We start from the raw sequence: 15,358 nt of genomic DNA, 5'->3' as shown, positions 1-15,358 counted from the left end.
TAGGGTAGCGGGGTCCGATCCGACATGGTCCAAGCTTCCTCCAGTCGCCAATGGAGAGCTCTTGCCCGCCAAGGGAGGCTCTTATCAGTTAATCCGTTCCGTCTCCGTGTTTTGTGCAAGGCGGCAAGGGGTCAAGTCCCATTAAAACCTGAATCACGTGTGATTACCTAAGTAAGTGACACCTGTCCGGCGCTGGTGCCCAGGGACAGATATTCACGAAATGGAGGCCAGAGTGTGAGAGAGAGCCCAGCTACCGAGCCGTATGTCGGAACTTATTGCTTTCAACACAGCACAACAAGGCGACGCATGACTACCTAGGACTCGTGTGGAAGAGGACAGTCTCGCTGGATGGCCTAATGTTCGTCTTATTCCCCAATCCCCTCAAGTTTGGTCACTTTGGGCCGTGAACTCGCAGCGATAGACAGCTTCCCTTAGCTAACACGTATTCCACCCCCGTCCCTAGACCGTCCAATCCCCACCGCCCAGCTTCGATACATCCCACTCGAACACCCCGAACTCCCCCTTGAACACGTCCTCAACCACAGCGCCGGCACCTCGCCAGCAACATCACACCGCACCCGCCACGATGGCCTCCTTTCTGGAAAATGCGTACAGCTTGGTGCACCAGGACAATGCCGCCGACGTTCCCTCCCTCTCGGACCTGCGCACGCAGCTCGAGAAGGGCACCGACGAGAGCAAAGTCGAGACCATGAAGCGCATTCTCACGATCATGCTCAATGGCGATCCCATGCCCAACTTGCTCATGCACATCATCCGATTCGTCATGCCCTCGAAACACAAGGCTCTGAAGAAGCTATTGTACTTTTACTATGAGATTTGCCCCAAGCTCGACTCCAATGGCAAGCTGAAGCAAGAAATGATCTTGGTCTGGTTCGTGGCTGGCTTGTTCGTTCCCTTCGCAGCTGCACCCCTGCTGACACTCTGGCCTTAGCAACGGTATCAGAAACGACTTGCAGCACCCCAACGAGTACATCCGGGGAAACACTCTTCGCTTCTTGTGCAAGCTTAGAGAAGCCGAGCTCATCGAGCCTCTCCTCTCCTCCGCCAGACAATGTCTCGAGCACCGCCACGCCTATGTGCGCAAGAACGCCGTCTTTGCGGTTTCCTCCATCTACACACATTCCGCCAGCCTGATTCCCGATGCCTCAGAGCTCATTGCCACATTCCTCGAATCCGAGAACGATCCCACATGCAAGCGCAACGCTTTTGCTGCGCTGGCCTCTATCGACCACGAGAAGGCACTGCTCTACCTGAGCACGGTATTTGAGGGTATCCCGAACGCAGAAGAGCTATTGCAGCTTGTTGAGCTCGAGTTCATCCGCAAGGATGCCGTCCAGAACTCTCAGAACAAGGTAACGAGAACCGAGAACGGACATTGCCTTGTCGCACATCTGACTTTGATTAGGCACGGTATCTCAGACTCATTTTCGACCTCCTCGAAGCCAACACCTCGACCGTCGTATACGAAGCCGCTTCCTCATTAACCGCCCTCACAAACAACCCTGTCGCCGTCAAGGCCGCGGCCGCCAAGTTCATCGAGCTCAGCATCAAGGAGGCCGATAACAATGTCAAGCTCATCGTGCTTGACCGGGTTGATCAACTGCGGAAAAAGAACGAGGGTATTCTGGACGACCTGGTTATGGAGATCCTCCGCGTTCTTTCCAGCCCCGATATTGATGTCAGACGCAAGGCTCTGGATATTGCTCTCGAGATGGTGTCAAGCAAGAATGTCGAGGAGGTTGTCCTGCTGCTTAAGAAGGAGCTCTCCAAGACTGTCGACCAGGAGTACGAGAAGAACACCGAGTACCGCCAGCTCCTCATCCACACCATCCACCAGTGCGCCATCAAGTTCTCAGAGGTTGCCGCTAGCGTCGTCGACCTGCTCATGGACTTCATCGCCGACTTCAATAACACCTCAGCCGTCGATGTCATCAACTTCGTCAAGGAGGTCGTGGAGAAGTTCCCCAAGCTGCGGAAGCCGATCGTCCAGAGGCTGGTTGCCACCCTCAGCGAGGTGCGTGCCGGAAAGGTGTACAGAGGTATCATGTGGATCATAGGAGAATACTCCCTGGAGGAGCGCGACATTCGGGATGCATGGAAGAGCATTCGTGCCAGCCTCGGCGAGATCCCGATTCTCGCTTCGGAACAACGACTTCTGGACGGCGATAGCGAAGAAGAGAACAAGGAGCAGGTCAACGGACACTCAAAGCCCGCAGCACCTACCGGCTCCCGCAAGGTTCTTGCCGACGGAACGTACGCGACCGAGACCGCCCTTACCAGCCAGTCTGCTGTTGCTGCCAAGCTGGAGGCTGTCAAGGCTGCCCAGAAGCCTCCTCTGCGCCAGCTCATTCTCGACGGCGATTACTACCTCGCAACCGTTCTCTCCGCCACCCTCGTCAAGTTGGTTATGCGCCACGCAGAGATCTCTGCCGAGTCAGCGCGCACCAATGCTCTCCGCGGTGAGGCCATGCTTATCATGATCTCCATCATCCGCGTCGGCCAGTCGCAATTCGTCAAGGCCCCCATTGATGAGGACTCGGTTGACCGCATCATGTCTTGCGTCCGCTCGCTCGCCGAGTTCGCCCAGAACAAGGAGCTCGAGACAGTCTACCTCGACGACACCCGCAAGGCGTTCAGAGCGATGGTCCAGGCCGAGGAGAAGAAGAAGGCCGCCAAGGAGGCCGTTGAGAAGGCCAAGACGGCCATCCAGGTTGACGATGTCGTTCAGATCCGCCAGCTCTCGAAGAAGAATGCCAGCGATGGTCTGGACGAGATCGAGGTTGACCTGGAGCGCGCAACAGGTGGAGAGGCGACCGCTGAGGATCTCTCGTCTAAGCTCAGCCGTGTGGTGCAGCTTACCGGTTTCTCCGACCCTGTTTACGCCGAGGCCTACGTCAAGGTTCACCAGTTCGACATCGTTCTGGACGTCCTTCTGGTCAACCAGACGATGGAGACGCTGCAGAATCTCTCCGTCGAGTTTGCCACTCTCGGTGACTTGAAGGTCGTCGAGCGGCCGACGACACAAAACCTGGGACCTCATGACTTCCACAACGTGCAGTGCACAATCAAGGTGTCCTCTACGGACACTGGTGTCATCTTTGGCAACGTTGTCTACGACGGTGCTCACTCAACGGATACAAACGTCGTCATTCTCAACGACCTTCATGTGGACATTATGGACTACATCCAGCCGGCAACATGTACCGAGACACAGTTCCGCACGATGTGGACCGAGTTTGAGTGGGAGAATAAGGTCAACATCAACTCCAAGGCCAAGTCTCTGCGCGATTTCCTCGAGCAGCTGATGGCGGCGACCAACATGAACTGCTTGACCCCCGAGGCCAGCATGAAGGGCGACTGCCAGTTCCTGAGTGCCAACCTGTACGCTCGCAGTGTATTTGGTAAGTTTACTTTCCCTGGTTCATTGATATTCGCAGCATTTGCAAGCTAACACGATTTCTAGGCGAGGATGCTCTGGCCAACTTGAGTATCGAGAAGGAAGGCGAAGACGGACCGATTACTGGCTTCGTCAGAATAAGAAGCAGATCGCAGGGTCTGGCCCTAAGCTTGGGATCCCTCAAGGGTCTCAATAAGATTGGCTCAGCGGCATAAGAGACCTGATAAAGGGGATGAAAGGCTATATACGGAGACTTGCGGTTTGTTCCCCTGGCTATCTGAGGCCCACTATGGCTACAGGTGTAATGAAGAGCCAGGAAAGAGACACAAGTGTTGAGTTTTCGATGGTGTATGCCGGGGAAAAGTAAAGCATGTGGTGGTGGTGGCTAGCTTGTCGACAGCGTCGAGTTGAGTTGAAATGGGAATGAACAAGGGGGCGTGGGGGTTGAGAAGGAGAGACTCCCCTCTCCTTTTCTTATCTCTTTGAGGTTAGAGTAAAAAGTGCAGCCCGGTCAGGCGTCATGAGTAGGTAGAAATGAGATGTTCTTGATGTTCAACAAATGGTCTTTTTCCTGCACGCAAATTTGGGTGGGCATGTATGAACGTGTGCATGAGGTATTCAAAGTCCAAGGTGATCATCGTCTCTACTTGCCTCTCCTAAATCACACGAGGAAAACAGGCATTGCAAGACATAAAAAGGCTGAACTGATCTTGAGTAATTATTGGTATTGTACCTCTCCGCAGTGACAGCCACTCATCGCTGCCCTACACCTTGGAGAAAGGCTCGCTTGTCGAATGATCGTAATGACCGCTATTAACAACTAAGAAGAGTAAGAACCAAAACATCTGTGAAGTGCTCATGATGGAAAAAACGAACGCCTGCAATGAATTGCTGACCAACATCTTTTGTGAGGCAGTGGGTTTCCATCCTCCGGAACGCCTGATCGACTATAAGGGAATATTAAAAAAGAGTCCCGCACCATAATGAAAGGGGGTATTTATCCAGACTGAGGAAAGCCAGACCAAAGGAAAATTCATGCCGAGGTGTGTACCCAACCAAATCGAATCGAATGTGATCGGGGTGGCGCCATGCCTGCAGCCGTGTTGCGTACGCCATGGCGATGTGCGTTGTGTTTGTCGTCGTTCTTTACTGAGGAGAAGAGTGTAGATCGCGTTGCATGTCTTGAGACGACGTTCTCAGTCGGCGAACCCATGCCGTCTTAAGCCAAATGGACGCATATCTGTCCGCCTGCGATTCTCGACGATGCTATCTGTCGAAAACGAGGGCGTTGACCACATGACCCTCTGCCCAGCCCTGTTCAGCAAGGGAGAGATTGTCCTTAAGGATCTTGCCCATATAGGCGATGCGAATCTTTTTGGTGCTAGCGAGCTGGGAGCTTGTTAGATGATGTCCTCTCCAGGATAATTAGGCTGAGGCGGAACTCAAGATATGTTACTTACTCCTGACTGCTCCTGGATCTTACGAGCAACAGTCCTGACGCTATCGCTCTTGACAAAGCTGACAGTGACATCACGCGCAGTCTCGCTCAGGCGGGCTAGAACGGAGAGCTGGTCCCGGGCGTCGACGACGGCCTTACCCTTCTCTTCTCTCCGGCGGATATTGTCGTCCTCGTCCAGCTCCTCCGTAGTCTCCTCTCCTCCCGCAAGATCGTCCTTGAGGTCTCTAGTAGAGAGCGCTTCGTCGGCGCCATCAATCGTGGCATCGTCCTCTACCAAATTCGTGGGATTGGCGACAAGCCACTCAGACAGGGGATAGTAGTTGCCCAGTTGATCGTAGGCACCCTGAGCAAGATCACCCGTGGGAAGAGTGATCTCTGCCGCATTAAGAATGCCTTGTGCTGTCGCAAGACCATCGGTGCCGTCGTCAGCGGCACCCTGGCCGACGGGGTCCCAGATAACCTCGAGGGCTGCGCGCAAAGACTGCCAGACTTCTGGGCGGCCAGTAACGCGGGTATCAAAGAAGTCTCTTCGCTCGCGGTCTATTGCGACACGGGTCCAGGCGCGACCCTTAGAAGTCCAGACGTGGCGGCGCAGAGGCTTGTTGATGTGCTTGTCGAGAGGCATACTGGAGTGGCGGCCCCGACGGCGACCGGAGGAGGTCTGTGTTGTTTCGGCAGGAGAGTCATCGTCGCGATGAACTGAGGCGGGCGCAGAGTTGATAGCTCTCGCGGAGCCCGTGTTGGTCGGACCCGGGTAGGGGGCGTTAGAGCCCTGGGGACGGGAGAGACAGCAGCCCTATGCAAGAAGGATCGTCAGTCTGAGAACATGCGGGAGGTGGTCGGACGAGGCATGCAGGTATTGGCAGGAAGAGCGCTTGGGCGTATCGGAGTAGTGTCCGACGGCGGTATCATACAGAGACGAGAGGGAGAGGAAGTCAATATTTACCATATTGTCAACACTTTCAGATGGAGGATGGGGTGTTCGGTTCTGTGTTGGCGAGGGAGATTGATTCTAGCAAGCTGATGCGTCTCGTGCCATTGCCCAGGTTGTGATTTGCGGCGTGTTGGTGATGATCAAGTGTCGCCGTTGACCTCGAGATGAAAGACGAGTCAAGACAAGCTTCGGCTAGCTGTACTGAACAAAGATGTCAAAAGGTGGGCGGGAACTAATTAGTGGCTTTGCCGTAGAGAGGTCGGGTGGTGAAAACGGGGGCGATGTTGAAAGAGGAGAGGAAACGAGTATGGGCTGTTGGAGGGTCTAGACCCTTGTGTCGTTGACGTGACGATCTGACGCTGGTTGGTCGACGAGCTGCGGCTGTCGTGTATTAAAAAGGTGTGTGTGTGTGTCGTGTTGGTCCCGGACGGAGCGTGGGGAGAGCGACGGGAAGTGGTGTAGCTGAAGTCAAGAAAGGTACGTATTCGAGGGGGAGGCGTTGCGAATGGAACGAGAGCAGAGAGAAGGTGGGTGGTGAGAGGCACAGAGCAGAGGGGAGCTCCTCAAAAACGTTGCAGGCGGCAGAAGGAGGGCAGCAGAGAAGAAGATGAAAAGTGACGAGAGAAAGTGAGGGACTAGGACTGTGTTTGGGAGGGTGGGTGAGGCACCTGGGGTCCAGTGGTGACGAAAGGAAGGATTACTGCGGGAGGTAAGGTAGCAGGTGAGGTGAGTGGTGAGAGGTGAGATGGTGAAGGCAAGGTGAGTGTGGTGAGTGAGTCTCTCTTGGTACCTTATCGCTCACCTCTACGGATACCTAGGTAGGTACCTTAGTACATCTCGAGGTAAAAAATGGAAAGAATGCAGCAGATGATCAGTGGTTGCAGTTCCCCGGAAGAGGATATCGGCAGCAGGGATGGTGCTAGTCCAGGCTTGTCCAGTGGGTTGCCGCTATGAGACGTCGAAATTGGGCTTGTTTTCGCTTCCCGTCCGCTTCGCTTGCGAAGAGATAAGGCGAGAAAGCAGTGGACCTCGACTTTTCGTCCCTTTTCCCCTTTGAGCATTCCTCTTTTAAGATCCGAGGTACCTTACCTTACCTTACTCCGTACCTTGTGTATGATTTGAATGCACGCACCCGTGGGATATCTCTGGGTTCAGCATCCAAATCAAGACATGTTTTGCTCCTTCGAGTCTCCCGTTTGCACGTGGATTATCCTCTTTCAGAAATATTCGATAGACGCTAAGAGACAATGGATCGAGACATTGGATCGGCCCAGCCACATGGTTCTCTCTCCCCTAAGTGTCTCTCATATCCGTACAGACACACAAACTCCCTTCAGTGTCCACAGCTATTTTGTTTCTGTAAGTCCAGCTCTTCAAGGTTTGGTCACAAGTGCCTTGGCGAGATCCATCCGAAAAGTCGGCCCAGCACAGGGTCCTCCCCAGCATTCCTCAGCCCAGCCCACTCGCTTCATGCCGCAAGACTCCTCCCCCCTCCATCGGCCTTCTTTTTCACCCTCGTGCTCTACATACACTACGATTGGCCCTCAGTGTTGGTTGTGAGGGGATCCGTCCAAGGTTCTGCTGAGCCACCATGAACTGAACGCCTGATCAATAAACACGGACAGCGGCCAACTGCATACCGATGGCTTATAGCAGGCGCCTCTACCGGCACATCTCGATCATGCACGCGAGTTAGAGACACCATCCGTGAAGGCAATTCACTAATCACTTCAACTTTTCCTAGTAGTATTCGTAGAGGTCATAGCGGTGCTCAAATTGGCGCTTCTAGAATGGATATCGACCGGGGCCCGTCTCGTATTACTACGTACACCAATTGAAACGCCATTGCCGAGATCCCGTTACCTGACTCCAGCGCCAATTTGGAAGTTTGCCTTAGTAGCACATAAGATCTGCGTCTCCATCGCAACACCAGATCTGACACCTCAATTTGCGTCCCAGGCTTAGATGCATTTCATCGCGTCATGCCCCCTCCGACCTGACAATCAACATGTGCGCCGTGCACGAGTTAGACGTCAGGAAGGCCATGCTTTATGTCCCAATCCAGGGCATCCCCCCTTGACGTCCCGAGTTGTCCGCCTCTTCAGACGAACCGGGCGCACCGGCCATCCCTGAAGATCCAAATTGTGGGCTCTTTGTAGGCTTGATGCTTCATCAACCCACGGAGCCTCCGTGTCATGCCGTCCCGGCACCTGACCCAGTCTTCCTTGCCCGCTGTCTCCCGGTATTCTCGAACTGGGCCCATTTTTGAAGCCAGACTTCCGTCCGTACCTATCAGCAAGGTTGGAGGTAAGCTCTGTAAAAGCCCGATGCCGATGACGTTGGCATCTTTCGTCATTGACGGCTCCTTGACTTCCACAAATCCCGCTACCGCCGACAGTATGTGGCACTTCGCGGCTAGCATCGAATTGGTATCCGACCTTCCGACAAACCAGAAGCTAGAAACGCGATCGAATCCAGACAGATATCATTGATACTGAACGACTACCACAGGAACTGGCGACAATTCTTGCTGCCGCAAAGACACGGAACCATGTCGCCTTGCTTGCTCTTGTCCTTCGCATCAACAGCATCGTCGCTGACACCGTCGACGTAGTCGAACGTGAGCTGCTCTCCTCGGGGAATGTCGCGAAGCGCAAAGAAGGCAAGGTCGTGAATGTGCTTGTCGGCGTGGTCTCCCACGCGCGCAAAGATACGCAAATTCGGTTCGCAGGAGTGATTGATGAAGCGAGTCGGGCCGGACATGAATTCGCCATCTATCTCGAGCGGGGGCCCTTGCAGGCGCATGTCAGGGGAGTCTTCATCCGTGAACTTGTCGAGTGCGAAAAGGTACACGTCCTTTTGTTGCGCAATATTCGACGTATCCCGTCGGCGTTGGGCTTCCTGTGGTGTAATGATCTCGCCAATGTAGTTATCGACGAACTGTCCTCGTCGAATGTCGAGCAACGATCGAACACCTATTCTCATAGAGTAAGCTTCTCTCCAGCATGGCAGCAGCCTCTCAGCTCAACTCACCCCAGCCCGTCTTCTCAGTCCGGAAAATCTGAAGAGGAACCTGACGACCTCTCTCGACCACCCTGTTAGGACAGGTCACATCGCATGCGCAGCCTTCGTGGCACTCGTAAATGGGCCGCGTCGAGCCCAGGAATTTTGACCGCAGCAACCCAGCTTTGACGCCGTGCATATGGTACATGTAGGCCTTCTTTCTCGCTTCGTCCTCGTCATCTGAGTCGTCTTCTTGCTCCTGCAGGCAGAGACAGCCCGCATACTGGCATTCTTCCTCGTCTTCACATTCGCATCCGCTTCGGAAACTATCCTCTGCGGCTTGTACCCCGTGGCCGAGCTTTGAGTGCTGTAGAAATCGAAAGTTGGGCGGTATTATTTCGTCGTCGACCTCGTTTACGATAGTGATTGGGTATTGTTTATGGTTCGGAAATGCTCGAATCTGGCACCATTGGCAGTCCAGCTTTTCTCTCTCAATGGCCTGCAGTATATTCCAGTCAGAAAAAGCTCCCATCGTGTAGCAGTGTCACATAAATGATCGGGAAAGTGCATTGCGTTCGTAGGACTGTGGGATACTCTACTCTGAGGGCGGTCTTGGTCGCGCCAGGCTTCGGAGCGCCATGGTGGAAGAAGTGGCGCTCAGTTGCTGCCTCCATGTTATGCGCTGTTATGTATTCACGATGGCTCGGAAACGTTGAAAGGCATCCCGAGAGTGACGGAGAGGGAATATGTAAGTAGGTGGAGGTGTTCGCAGCTTATCCATGGTCGGAGCTGGAACCGCGGGGCGACTTAACCATCGGCGGCAGGAACCACCGACCACTTTACGCGACGCGTCCAAGCTCTCTGGACTGCTGACTCAGCCGCCAATCTGGTGGGGCCGCACTCGGCGGTCCTCTCCGGCCTGGAACCTTCTTCTCCCTTCTCTCAACTATTCATTTCTACAACTTTACCTTTCCCCAGGACAGTCACGATGCCTTATCAAACATGATGGTCTACGAACATACCAACAAGGCGACATATCAAAGAGAATGACAAAACTCGACGCATGAAAGTGGACTGCTATTCTCTAGACGACTTACACATTCCTGGGCTTGTTCTTACACTGAGGCTTGAACGTAGACCCAAGCTCGCCCCATTTGATATTGCTGAACGTCACAACCGGGTTCGGCTCAACCTTGACAACGTTCTCCGGGAATCCTTCCGTCTCATTGCATGGCCCGGCTTCCGGCGCACCGTCCAGCCACCTCATCCCACCGCCGGCATCCCACCAGATGCTAAACGCAAGCACCACGCCCCGATCAAACGACTCGCCCATCTCCCGGTGCGCCCCGAGATCCATGAACCGCCGCGAGCCCGTCGCCGCGCAGAACTCATCGTTGAGGTAGTTGACCTGCGGAAGATCAGTGTTGTTGACGACCTCGCTGCGGATCAGGTGGCCGTCTTGGATGTAGAGGCGGTGGATCTCGGTGAGGACGCCGGCTTCGTTGGCGGGGAACTGTGTGATGACTGTGAAGGGACGCGTGGTGTCGACATCGAACCCTGAGCCGCGGCCGTAGAAGTCATCTTGGTTGACTCTGTTTCTAGGGTTAGGTTCTGTTCAATACTATTGGGCTGCAAAGCTGGTCACTGACCGGTACGGGTTCCAGGCACAGCCGTTCTTGTCGCAGATGCCTTCAAAGGCACAGTCTTCGCCCTCGCAGAGATAGACACCAGTCTGGTTGCACGGGTGCGGCGCCAGATGAGCAGAACGCGAGTTGGCCTCCCAGATGTCCTGTGATGGCACGTTAGTCGCTTCTTGAGTACCCACCAAGGACAGGCAACTCACCATCTCATTGCAGCATGCACCGTATCCTTCAATGTTGGCTTCACCGTTGATGAACGGCGTAGTATAGCACTGGGCGTCGCAGTACCCCGTGCCGTGACGAGCGCCACCAGTGTTGAGCGCGCTCTTGCCACCGTCGGCCTCCATCTCAGAGGTATACAGGGCGCTATTCATGCCACACGGCAACTTCGATACATCGACGTCAAACGTGAACTCCTTGCCCGTCAGGTGCATCATCTCATATTGCTCCTTGGAAGGGTCAAGAAGATACACGCGCGGAGACACCTGCACGCCGTCCTTGAGCTGGTACATGGTCATGGCGCCGCCGTTCGTCGTGACGCCGACGCGGCTGTAGTCGTCGAGACCTTCCTGGACACAGTTCTCGGCGCAGGCCTCCTTGGTTGGGCACGCCGTCTCGTTGGGCGGGCTGCCCCAGGAGCCACAGCTTCCACCGCCGTTGGCCTGGTAGACGTTGTGCGCGAGGGAGTCGAGGACGATGAAATTGTTGACTTCAGTGCAGCCGCCGGCCTTGGTACAGCGCCAGGTCGTGAGCGGGGGGTGGTTCTCTTCGGGCCCAATCTGACGCTGGGCCGCTGCCAGGCCTATGAAGAGAGTGGCAAGGCCCAAGCGGGACAGAGAAGACGCCATCATGACTGGGAAGCCGTGATGAGTTCCTGAAAAGAGATTATTGCGACGATTGCGCCGGTAGACAGAACAGCGCGCGCCTCGACCAAACAATCGGGAGAAGGAGGTCTTCATATATGTTCAGACATCTCCGTCCAACTTAACCATGGCTGTCGGGTCTCTTCCCGTTTACCCATTATGAACTCGCTCAGGGGTGCATTGGCAACGGAACGCGCTCTCCAGGGAGCCAAATTTCCGTGATTGAGCTCTATTCCTTCTTCCTGTCCCGTCTTGTTCCTCTTGAGGCGAAGGAAGGTCACCCTCCGAAGCCTTTGTCTGGCTGTCTGGGCGCTGTGACATTGATTGCCGACAAGGGTTCGTAGCTTTGATTCAAAGGTTATCCGCCACGAGGTAAGTTGAAAACAGGCCTAGTGCCATGTTAAATGTGCTTGGGTAGTGAAACGTTCATTATCCTCCAGCTCCCTTCCCTCGTGGCTTCACGGTAGAACGGGCCAGGAACCGTGCATGGGGGGAAGATCTGGCCGCCCGCTTGGATGCGACTCTACCCTCCCCTTCCATCTTTGTGCAGATGAACCTGCATTTGGTAGATTGCTCGACTGGATGAATCATCCAGTCAGGTCGCCCTTTAGAAGTCCGTCGATTAGCCGACCACTGTTCCTGGCAGAGGCCGCATTTACACCAGTCTTTCAGTCATTTTGCTCATGGTGTTTGCTAGACGATGGAGATGAGCAGAAAGCGGAGAGAATCATAATTAAGGACGGCGGCTTCCGCTCGACTATTTCTCCGCGTGAAGCAATTACAGGGGTGTTCGACCAGGGTTTAGTGAAGCGATCCATCTTGAACAGTCAAAGAGGGGGGGATAGCTCTTCCGGCTCGGATTCTGGCCCCCTGGGGTGGATGCCAAGCTATTCTGCGCCCGTAGCAGAGAGGCATGCTACGCAACCTATTTCTCGCCTTAAGTCTTCAGTCTTGATGTTGTTATAGGTTATAGAATCCATAAGCTCGGCCTGAGATCGGAAATATTGGACATCATCTGTGGCCTCATTGTGGAGATGTCAAATATCGCTATCACCAGCGCCAGGCAGCAAGATGTTGTCGGAAGATGATTCGCGAGTCGCGTCTTACTTGCATACGTCAGTCCACAATATTGCCAGAAGGGGTTGAAGAAGGACCAAATCCTTGGAATAACAGAGTCCAAGACTGTTGCGTCAAGCAATACTAAAGCGATGTATGAACGAGGTTTTGTCGAGATAATGCGACTTCTCGTGCCTCATAACCCAATGTCTTGAACAAAAGAGGACTGAAAATCCCTCATTCGAACGACAGCAATTGGACTTAGCCCAGTCAACGACGGCAACATCGATTCCGATTGACGATAGGTATACACGAACAAGTCAAGAATCTTTGCAGACACACTCTGACCGAGACGTAGCAGCAGCAATGGGGTCATCAAACACCGACATTACCGCCAAACTCACCGAATGGCACGAGGAATGGTCCAGCGAACAGACCGACAACGATATTTGCACTGCCTACGTCTTCTCCCCTGAGTGGGAGTCTCTCGTTCCCCCTCGATGGGCCGCATACGATGACCTGGAAAAGAGACGCCTGACCGAGGGAGCACCGCGACTAGAATGGCAGGACTCAGTTGACCAAAGCCGGAAGGCATTGTTGGCCATGAAGAACTTGCACTTCAAGCCCCTCGAACCTAGGCTGTGGCCGGTATGCCCGCTGTGGGTTCATCTAGCCAGATACAAGGGAGGGCCAGACTTCGATGGCCATAAGAGGCTGCACGGCTGGGCCTCGCTCCTCGATGACTGGGAGGAAATCCAACGCTTGATTCGAGATGAGCCCGAGTTCTGCCGCTCACTTTCGCCTGCTCAAAGAAGATCGTTTGACCTTCTCCGATACTGGTGGAAAGCGGCCTACTGCAACGAAGAGCTATTGCGTGCCACCTCTACGCGTCTAGAAAAGAACCGACCGTTTTGGACGATATCAGATCCTTCCGATGGATACAATCTTCGTCGCATCGCCAGCGAAGTCAAGACAGACACCTCCCTCTACCACTCGCATCTATTCAGGCTCTTCCTCTTCGAATTCAATCCGATGTTTTGGGAGCCTTTTCTCTGCCATATGAAGCTTTCTAGACTTCAGCATGCCCGGTATCGATCTTCTTGTATCGCGACCATTCAAAAACTTTCCTATCCAGTGCTACATCCAAGCCATTCTCCTGCCGGTGAACAAACCCCATATCCTACCGTTGTTCAGAACGATGCGGAACACCAGAGAATCACCGCTGCCCAAGCGAGCATCAACCCGTACTATCTCTGGGACAACGAAAGTCAACAGACAGTCACCGTGGAGGAGCTGCCCGAATGCCCTCCATACGTATGTATCAGCCACACATGGGGTCGCTGGCGAACACGAACCGACACAACTGTTCCCGGAGTACCGTGGCTGGTCCCAGAAAACACCATTTATGATGTACGCGATCTTCCCGGACAGCTCAAGGAACTTGGCTACCGCTATATCTGGTTCGATTTATTCTGCATTCCGCAGGACAAGAGCGATCCGAGGGCTGCCCAGGAGATTGCGAATCAGGCGTCAATTTTCAAGGGATCGAGCCACTGCATCGCCTGGATCAACGACGTCGAGTCCTGGCATGGCGTGCTAGCCGCATTAGACTGGATGAGTCTCAAGTCGCAGTCAATCTTGTCGAACCGTGACACCGACGCAATCAAGGACAGAATAGCCGAAGCAACACAGGCGGCCACAGTGGCGATGGAGCTGCTAAAGAAAAAGCGCCGTGAGAGAATGGAAGATCTAGTCGATCTTGTTGACGATCTTACGGCAGGCGAGCCAACCTTTTGGATGTCCTCACTCTGGACTTTGCAGGAGTGTATTCTCTGCCCTGAAATCCAGCTGTATACTCGCACCTGGATCAGGCTGGAAGATCGGAGCGGGACGGCAATCTCGTTGAGAACCCTCATGGTAGTTCTCAGAGACACTCGAGATTTCAACTTGCTGCCAGAGCCCATTGGGACCTCCTTCAGCGAGCCCTTTCAGTACGATGTGAAACTCGTGAATGATCCGAACAGGAAGACCATCCAAGACAGCACCAGCGACCGGACGTTTCCAAGTGCAGTGAGGGACCTCTACCAACTCTGCATAATGACCCGGCTTGACAACGCTCTCACCGCCGGCTCACCCACAACCATCCTCACAAATGCGAACCTTCGACACTGCTCATCCAGCCGCGCTCCAGCCATAATGTCTGCCGTGAGCGTGACGGACTGGTACGTCGAGAAGCTGGAGGCTTCAAAGTCTACCAGCAAGCCTGCCCCAGCGGAGCCCATGGTCTACGGAACATACCCCCTCGCTTTCCTCCGCGAATGTTCGCGGAAGTTTGGAGCAATCTTTTACCAAAGTATGGCCAGGAATCTCGTTCGTTCCACGGGCACGGCCAACGAAATGCGACGGGTCCTGAAGCGGAACGAATCTGGTGGGACCATGCTACCCGTGTCCAAGACCACGGGCTGGTATGCCGGTATCTCGGGATCCTCGGATCATACCTACCTTGATCGTCAAGATCACGAGACAGTGGCAGATTGGCTTATCAATGAGGACGCGAGCGTTTCTATGCGCGCGGTGGGTATCGCCTTGACATCGGATGACAAGCCGGGGCCGCGCAAGTTATCGGGCAACGTTGACTGCTTTTTACCTCAGGACGACGTGATAGCGAACAATAAATCAAAGAGATACACGGCGAATGTTCAGGATATGCTGGCGACGCTAAAGGACTTGAGTAATGGGTCGCGGCGGATCTATGCGGTTGCGCTCTATGAGGACTTGGGCCTCGTACACGGCGTATTGCTGGAGAAGTTGCCTTTGTCCATGTTTGGGAAACACTATCTCAACAAGATTGGTCAATTCTTTTTGAAGAATGAGTCTCTTCCTCCGACTTCAAAAGTCGATTGGAAGGTGTTGTAGAGGCTGCACAGTCTCTGTGTCTTGCACAAGTCATCAGCCGATTGAGATGGTAGGATATATGGCGCGAGC

General features: G+C 54.1%; 5 protein-coding genes across 5 annotated transcripts; 3 read left to right on the top strand and 2 right to left on the bottom strand.

Moving 5' to 3' along the window:
- Nucleotides 1-220: 220 nt before the first annotated feature.
- CCOS01_04143 (uncharacterized protein) lies at nt 221-3,633 on the top strand (the record flags this gene model as incomplete). The annotated part of the gene is made up of 6 exons (XM_060452326.1): nt 221-232; nt 291-323; nt 464-891; nt 953-1,373; nt 1,427-3,422; nt 3,485-3,633. The coding sequence occupies 6 exons, from the start codon at nt 221-223 to the stop codon at nt 3,631-3,633; spliced, it is 3,039 nt and encodes a 1,012-aa protein (XP_060316284.1).
- A 1,051-nt stretch (nt 3,634-4,684) lies between these two features.
- CCOS01_04142 (ubiquitin domain-containing protein) lies at nt 4,685-5,826 on the bottom strand (the record flags this gene model as incomplete). Its single annotated transcript, XM_060452325.1, has 3 exons — nt 4,685-4,807; nt 4,879-5,649; nt 5,704-5,826. The coding sequence occupies 3 exons, from the start codon at nt 5,824-5,826 to the stop codon at nt 4,685-4,687; spliced, it is 1,017 nt and encodes a 338-aa protein (XP_060316283.1).
- A 1,363-nt stretch (nt 5,827-7,189) lies between these two features.
- CCOS01_04141 (uncharacterized protein) lies at nt 7,190-7,396 on the top strand (the record flags this gene model as incomplete). The annotated part of the gene is made up of 1 exon (XM_060452324.1): nt 7,190-7,396. A coding segment is annotated over one exon (207 nt), but the record flags the coding sequence as incomplete, so codon positions are not given.
- Nucleotides 7,397-8,313: 917 nt separating this feature from the next.
- Nucleotides 8,314-11,305, bottom strand: CCOS01_04140 (glycosyl hydrolase family 7; the record flags this gene model as incomplete). Its single annotated transcript, XM_060452323.1, has 6 exons — nt 8,314-8,786; nt 8,845-9,313; nt 9,399-9,478; nt 9,934-10,406; nt 10,464-10,603; nt 10,658-11,305. 6 exons carry the CDS (start codon nt 11,303-11,305, stop codon nt 8,314-8,316), a joined length of 2,283 nt encoding a protein of 760 aa, XP_060316281.1.
- A 1,434-nt stretch (nt 11,306-12,739) lies between these two features.
- On the top strand, nt 12,740-15,289 carry CCOS01_04139 (uncharacterized protein; the record flags this gene model as incomplete). Its single annotated transcript, XM_060452322.1, has 1 exon — nt 12,740-15,289. The coding sequence occupies one exon, from the start codon at nt 12,740-12,742 to the stop codon at nt 15,287-15,289; it is 2,550 nt and encodes an 849-aa protein (XP_060316280.1).
- Between the last annotated feature and the right edge of the window lie 69 nt (nt 15,290-15,358).

Source organism: Colletotrichum costaricense (genome assembly GCF_030867565.1).
Source record: "Colletotrichum costaricense strain IMI 309622 chromosome Unknown Scaffold_4.1, whole genome shotgun sequence".
Lineage (NCBI taxonomy): Eukaryota > Fungi > Ascomycota > Sordariomycetes > Glomerellales > Glomerellaceae > Colletotrichum > Colletotrichum costaricense.
The sequence above is the reverse complement of the archived record's forward strand: the minus strand, read 5'-3'. Positions and strand labels throughout refer to the sequence as shown.